General features: G+C 36.9%; 1 protein-coding gene across 1 annotated transcript in view; it reads right to left on the reverse strand.

Annotated features, from left to right (window-relative positions):
* Positions 1 to 3,697: 3,697 nt before the first annotated feature.
* LOC113476147 overlaps positions 3,698 to 7,384 on the reverse strand; it is a 9,447-nt gene continuing 5,760 nt past the window's right edge. The window contains exons 4-5 of the mRNA XM_026841479.1: positions 6,142 to 6,294; positions 3,698 to 4,707 (exon numbers count right to left, since the gene is read on the reverse strand). Coding sequence (XP_026697280.1) covers positions 4,564 to 4,707; positions 6,142 to 6,294 — 297 coding nt within the window. The 3' untranslated portion in view covers positions 3,698 to 4,563. The remainder of the gene's footprint in view (positions 4,708 to 6,141; positions 6,295 to 7,384) is intronic.

Genomic DNA, 7,384 nt, shown 5'->3' on the forward strand with positions numbered 1-7,384 from the left:
AGTCTGGGTTACATACTTGTAGTGTTGGAAGAAATGTTAGGTAAAAGATTCTCTAGCTGTATTCAGCAGTTACTTGGTTGATATTTTCTTTCTGATATTCATAATATAAGAGATTAGTCTTGCATACTAGTTCAGTGGCTTTGGGGTTTTTTATGTCATTCCAGAATACACATTTCTGGAGGATCATACTTAGCCTCATTCCATTTCATGTTGCCAGAAAACAGCTTATTCATATTTTCTCTTAATTGGTGTTTCTTCTTTATAAAAATAATCAATTGGGAAATCATGTTTCCCCAATGTGAGCACCAGCTTTTGACTCAGCAAATCAAATATTCTGTTTAAGATAGCTGAATATTAAACTTAAGTTCTAAATAGTAGTGCATGATTTATCTTAGTTTCATTTGGATTTCTGGCAGAAGCATAAATGGATTTGGGTCTGATCTGTGAAGTGCTGAATATTCCACGACTGTTACAATACCTACTTTATATGAATGCTCTAACTCTTGGTGTTCACCCTTCATATGATACTTAGTATGTATCTGCATAAGTTTGTTTATTGATGTTTCATGTTTTTAAATGAAGTGTTCGTTCATGTGTTTGAAGTGATTAATTTTGTCAGCATTGCATTTCTTATGTTTGCCTTGCCCCTCAGTACATTGAATATTTGTCTTTGTGACCATCCAGTGTTTTTCTGCAGAATTCCTGGGTTTATTTTCATCTTTTTTGGTATATTATGTTTATTTTAAAGTGTCAGTTCTGTTTTAATTAATAAATGTAAATCGTGGCCTAATGCTAATTTGCCATCTGTTAACATAACAATAAAGTGAATATGCCAATAAAACTTTTTGTGATGCCTGTGGTTTTGTAGCCAAATGTGAAATTGTCGTATATAAAATAGCATAGGGATAAGTAACATCATTTCAGCCTTATGAATATTGCGATGTCTTTGGTCTCATGTACTCCAGACCTGAAAGGACCATCCACTGTCTTCTAGTGGTTGGGAGAAAATGACGTAGTTATTCTTTTCAAAGGGTAGAGGTTTTTTAATTGACTTGCAAGATGACATTTGGATTCCTCAGTCACCTTGAAAAATACACTACTCCAGTTATTTAAATCAGTGTGGTCTGCTTATATAAAGTTAACTCTGTATTTCTTCTTTTTCCTAACTATATGGAGAGTCTACTTTATATAGAGCCTGTCACTGTGACACCTGTACTAAATATTTTTTTTCTTTTTTTTTTTTTTTTTTTTGCAGTAAGGTATAATATATAACTTGACTGATCTTGGTTTGTTCTCCTTTGTGAAGTTAGAACACTGTTTTGTTGGTGAAATAGTTAAGCAGGAAAAAAAGCAGTAGTTATATTTTTACTGTGAAGTTCACTTTATGTGAGCAGAAATTGTAATAAGGGTTTGGATTTCTGATTTTATTGGCTAAATACAGATAAGTAGAGACCAATTCCTCTTTCATTTCCTCTTTTTAGGAAAGTTCCTCCTACTGGGCTCTTGTTTACTTCACCACACCCTCTCCGGAGGAAGGCAGATACATTTTCCCTTCATTCTGGATGAAATTCATTTATGTGCCAAGAGTCTGCAAAATCTCTTTGTCACTGCTGAGACTCCGTGATATTCCTCGTGCTGGTTTCCTCTTTCTTCTAGTTCACCATGAACCACTCCAATCAGATTTCAGGAGAAAAAAAAAAAAAAACAACAAAACAAAACCAAAAGGAAACAGCAAAAACCTAAGTAGCTGCTGAATGAAACCTGTCATAAAGCAAACAGCTCTTTTGCTCAGCACAAAGCTGAAGAGGTAGAACTGGAAGGAAATAGCCAGGAGATGTTTGCTTCTAGATCTTTAGCTAAAGAACTACAGCTGTAAACACCTGTTCGGTGGTGTAAAGTGAGATTTGAACATTCTTGTCCAGTGGCCTTCCTTGATCTGACTTCCTAAACACCAGAAATTCTTCCTTCTTATTATAAACCACAGAGCACCTAATTCTTGCTGTTGGAAGTGTGCAATGTTATCTTGCTCACAGGGGTTAGTCACCTCTTTCTGCTTTCTCATAATCCCGTGCAACAATAGTACTAAAATTATTTTCACTAATTTAAATACCTAAGTTGTTTTCCTTTGACACCCTCACATAAATTCCATGTATTTCTAAATCATGGTTTTGACCTAGTCATATTCCTTTTTTGCTGTGGCCAAATAAACAAATACATAAAGTGGCAGGGAGGTAGGCATGGTGGTGATACCCTGCAAGGTTTTTAATCCTTTTTCTATTCCTGCAGAACAGTTTATTGTTGTCACATTTGTAATTTCAGGAGAGACCAGAGAAGGTTCTCAAATGGAAAGAACAAACCAAAGAGCACAAGTGACAGCGATTAGCAGTTAGTCTTTGCATGTAAGCGGTGACTCAGGAAATTTGGCGACATGAATCAGGCAGGCAGGATATCTATTAAGAGGAGCAATCAGAAAAAAACCCCACAATTTCATAATCACTCAGTTTAAATTTCTGCTCTGGATCTAATCTTGGTCTTTTCCCCAGGATAGTCCTGAAACTGCTTGATTTCCCTCAGGATTTAATTTATGGGCTGCTGCTTAAGTCATTTAAGCTGACTGAATTTCCAGATTTGTAGTAGCTAATATTGCATCTGTGTGTTTTTCTTTTAATTCCCACTGACCTTTCCTTGCCAAGTGGTTATCGGGAAACAAATCTTGGCTTTCAACTGTTCTTGGATTTCTGAAAAAATGCAACTATTATTCTGTCTCAGAGACAAATTTAATCCTCAGACTCCTGGGACTTCTTTCAGTAGAAGGGATTTCCAGAGAAGTCCTTACACAATGGGTTACATTTTTTTATCTGCAGTAGGATATTGGGAAATCTGTTTCCCTTTTCATAAAAAGAGTTACATAGAAGAGTTATGGTTTGGGTTTGTTGTTTTTTTTCCAGTGGTTGGAGTTAAAGTTGCCATCTCTTACATCAAGAGCTAAAGAGAATATGTGTTTCAATCACAGTTTTACAAAGATACTACTCCTACCTCAAGAAGTCTCTTCACTATAAATAGATGGGGGGTTGAACGGGGTCTATTCCAGGAAAGCATAACAGTGTGTTTACTTCGCTGTTAAGCGCTTCCATCCCCATTACCAGTAGGGCATGCTGGGTTTCATGGATTCAGTACAGTGATTTTATTCCAGTCAAAGGAGATCTATACAGTTCTTTGAAGCACATCCCACCATTTTTTCAGGTCTTTGTTCTGAATACCAAATATTTTTCAGAGTAGTTCTATGGAAGATTTCTTTTAGCACAGATAAAACAATATACGGTACTTACTTTGAACCAGGAAACAACAGGCTGACTTAACTAAAAATTTTCCAAAGTATTTAGTCCAAGCCAGATACCTGGTACAGAAATGTTTACCTAAACTAAACAGGTTACAAGCAACTAAGAAATTGGTATTTTATAATGGGAAGTCCCAAGCAGCTGGAGGTCATGTTACCAGCTGTGCTTTTAATGACTAGCTGTGAAAAAAAGCTAAAAAATGAGTAATGACACCCAAAAAGTCAACAGCCCAATTCCATAGACAACAAATGTTTTATTACCAAAGGAGTTATGATATCAAAGTAAGAAACTGCAAAAGATTTATAAACAACTATAAAAATACTTCTATTTATCCAAAATTAAATATGAACATTTTATTAGTTAAATGCCAATATATTAGTCTCTGAAAATATTCACATATTTTAAGTCATGTTTGTCTAACATGTTAAACACATTATATAAAATAATTGCATGTAAGAAATCACAATCTGAAGGCAAGAAATTCTAGCTCCTCCTGCAGCTAGCTCTAGGATGACCGAATATGTAAGGCTAGTGTTGTTTCCAAGCAGCTGAACAAACTGACGTTCAGGCATCTCCTTTGTCACCTTCCACAGGTCTCGCTGTCTTGCCTCTGCTTCAGCCAGTAGAAGTGTGCTACGTCTCTCAAAAATCAGTACCCCTCCTAAGTTTTTCAAAAGTTAACCTTTTCCAAACTTAAATCAGTTTGCAGATCCATTAGATACCCATGCTGAAGACATTAATGTATCATCAGAACAGACCCAAGATCAGCTCCTTGTTAGGTAAATTGTTCCTTTTGGTCCTTGATGCATTTTATATAAAGAAACCAGCTACTTTTCCATACTGTTTTCTTCTCCTGCAGCTTCTAAGATGGTTTTAGAAATTGCAGTAAATATGTAAGGCGATTGCTTTCATATGACAGTGTTATAAAGTTACTTGTAAGATCAGAAAATTCAAAATAGTTTCCAGAGCATGAAGGTGGGACACAGACTTCTGCAGAGTTTTCCGTTTCAAACACTGGTCTTTTATTTCCACTTCTTGGACTTCAGCAGCTTGGTTTAACCATTTCTGTTTATTCCATCTCCAGGAATGAGGTACAGTAGCTTTCCATCAGAATTCTGGCATAAAGTGTTCATATAAGCGAGCAGAGTTACTTGAAGAATGCATGTAAAATGCAAAGATACCAAGTAATGCCACTTCGAAAGAAAAGAGCAGGATTCACCTGGAATCACCTGGAAATCTTTTCAAATTTATTCCAGCAGGATCGAAGGCTAGATATATTTTCCTTCAGTTCACAAAATTCTTGGTTACATTTATTTTTGGACTGTTCACTTCCTGTATCTGTATTGTGTGTATTCACCTGCGTGCAAACCTGAAAAAGAATAGTTTGCATTGTTAATTGAGAAGTGCTTATTCTTTTCATATAGACATATTTTAAAACGAACTGATTCTATTACATCTCAATAAATAATGGATGTACCTTAGCTGGTAATTAAGCCAGAAAGCTGGGCAGCTCACAAGACGTGCTGTGGCGGTGCACAGCCTTCATCCCTGCGATGTTCTCGCTCTGAGCATAGCCCTGATGCCACCCCTGCCCACCGGTCTGGGAGAATGTGGCTTTGACACACAGCAAATATGGACAGATGAAACCAGCACGTGCAACTGAGAACATGTATGTCCTCTGTCAGTGGTTTAAAATTTATCCTCTATTATTTGAAGGACTGGGAAACTGAAGCCAATTAAATTGTGAGCCAACCTTAAAAATATATGGCTACATGTGTGGTACCTTGAGACTGGTGAAACAAGACAGACCTGTTCCCAGGGGTTGGTGCTATGGTTCAGGATCTCACCCAGAGACAAGAGGACCGTGGTTCTTGTCCATATTCAATGACTCTTCATAATTTTTACCAAATTAACTGGTCTTTAAATAAAACCTGGCACCCATGAGGTTAAGCAGGAGTTTCAAGGGTGACACTCTGATTTCTATCTACCTTTTATGGTAAGGCCACATCAGATTCACCGAAGGTGCCTAAGCAAAATACAGACACCAGCATTACATTGAAGATCTCCTCCTAGATTATAAGACTTTCTCCATTTCAAGGAGAAAAAAAATGAGTTAAATGCAGTCTTCAGCCCAACGATTTAAGCCAGTCATAAAGAATTATATCTTTTGGTGCCTATTGGGAGGCTTTTTGACATTTTTGTGTTCAACAGGTAACTGTGAGCCACACTTAAAGGAATGCTCTTCCTTTGCTATGGTAGTCTGTAGATCATTGTGCTAGATTTCAGTGACACATCAAAGAGCAGATTCTGCCGACGACTAAAAATCCAAACGTTTTCATATTTAACTGTTCTCGTTGCATTTGAGATACTGTGGTTAAAATAAAGATCCAAGGAATTATGGAAAGGGGAGAAAAAGTTGAAACAGACCAAATTAAACATGAATCTTGGGTTAGAACCCCAATGAGAAGTAACAGCTATGGCTTTTATACACTAGAGAAGTTAAAGGCCTTCTTTGCACAAGTGTGGTCGTTATCTTTTACTGGAGAATTAACTCAGGTATTTCACTACTGAACCAGAGTATATATCCTCACTACAGATTTCCAGATCATTGTCTTAGTCTTTTCATTTGGCTTAAAGTCTATCACGCTAAAGACTTACGCTATACAGAGCAAAATTTATCATGAGTATAACATGTGCATGATAGCTGTACCTTTGAGAGGTAGATATGATAGTCTGTGTGGAAGAGCTCTAAGGAATAAATCACATACTTTCAATAAACCATTAGACCATCGGTACCACTCACCTTTTCTTTTTTATGTCTTTCACATTTGCACTCTAGAACCTGTAATGTCCCACAAGAGACTAATGCTGCTTTCCGTCTATAGTCTTTGCTGATTTTTTGCTTATGAAAGAATCTAAGCATATTGCATGCCATACTCTGTAGTGATTCTATTTCCTGTAAAGAGAGCAAGAAAAATATGTCCTCAAAAGGCTGTGCACCATTAATACTTTATAATGTTGGTTTGTCTTTAAAAAAAAGCTCCATTGGTTACCATTAATTTCAGTCTTTTCCAATGAAACACATGACTAATCTGACCTACCTGCCATCTCTTCAAAATATTTAAAGTGTCTATTTGTAGTAGTAATAATAGCGTAACAATGTTAGGGAGAAATCATAGCCATAATGAAATCAGCTGATACAGTTAAGAAAAGAGTGAATGAATTTTGTAATCAGTCTTTTATCAAGTCGTGATAAAATCTTCAGCAACAGCTGGCAATTGTACTTTCTGTCTGTCCTGATTTCAGCTGGAATAAAGTTAATTTTCTTCCTAGTAGCTGGTGCAGTGCTGTGTTTTGGATTTAGGATGAGACTAATGTTGATAACACACTGATGTTTTAGTCTTTGCTAAGCAAATGTGTGTACTAAGTCAAGGACTTTTCAGCTTCTCATACTACCCCAGCAGAGGGGGCTGGGGATGCACAAGGAGCTGGGAGGGGACACAGCCAGGACAGCTTACCCCAACCGGCCAAAGGGATAATCCATACCATATGACATCATTCCCAGTATATAAACTGGGGGGAGTTGGTCGGGGGGTAGCACCGTGTCTCAAGGATTGGCTGGGCATCGGTCAGTGGATGGTGAGTTATCGTATTGTGCATCACTTGTTTGGTATGTTCTCATTATTACTGCTATTATTATTTTCTCTTCCTTTTCTGACCTATTAAACTGTCTTTACTTCAGCCCACAAGTTTTACTTTTTTTTTCCCAATTCTGTCCCCAGCACACTGCAAGGAGAGTGAAGTGAGCAAGCAACTGTGTGGTACTTAATTGCTGTCTAGGATTAAACAATGACACTGTCATTTGAGATCTACCCAAACTATTACTTTTAAAGCTTTCAGATCTGAAGTGAAAAGCTTAGCTAGTTGATTTTCTGTAGAAAAATGAAAGCAGATCTTGGGAAGTTTTTATGTTTCCTTCCACTGGCAAAATAAAAGAAATTTTCTGTACTATTTTGTATTAAAAAGATAAAAGGATCTTTATAGTT

The sequence above is a fragment of the Athene cunicularia genome, assembly GCF_003259725.1.
Source record: "Athene cunicularia isolate RWA chromosome 2 unlocalized genomic scaffold, athCun1 chr2_part1, whole genome shotgun sequence".
NCBI classification, from domain to species: domain Eukaryota; kingdom Metazoa; phylum Chordata; class Aves; order Strigiformes; family Strigidae; genus Athene; species Athene cunicularia.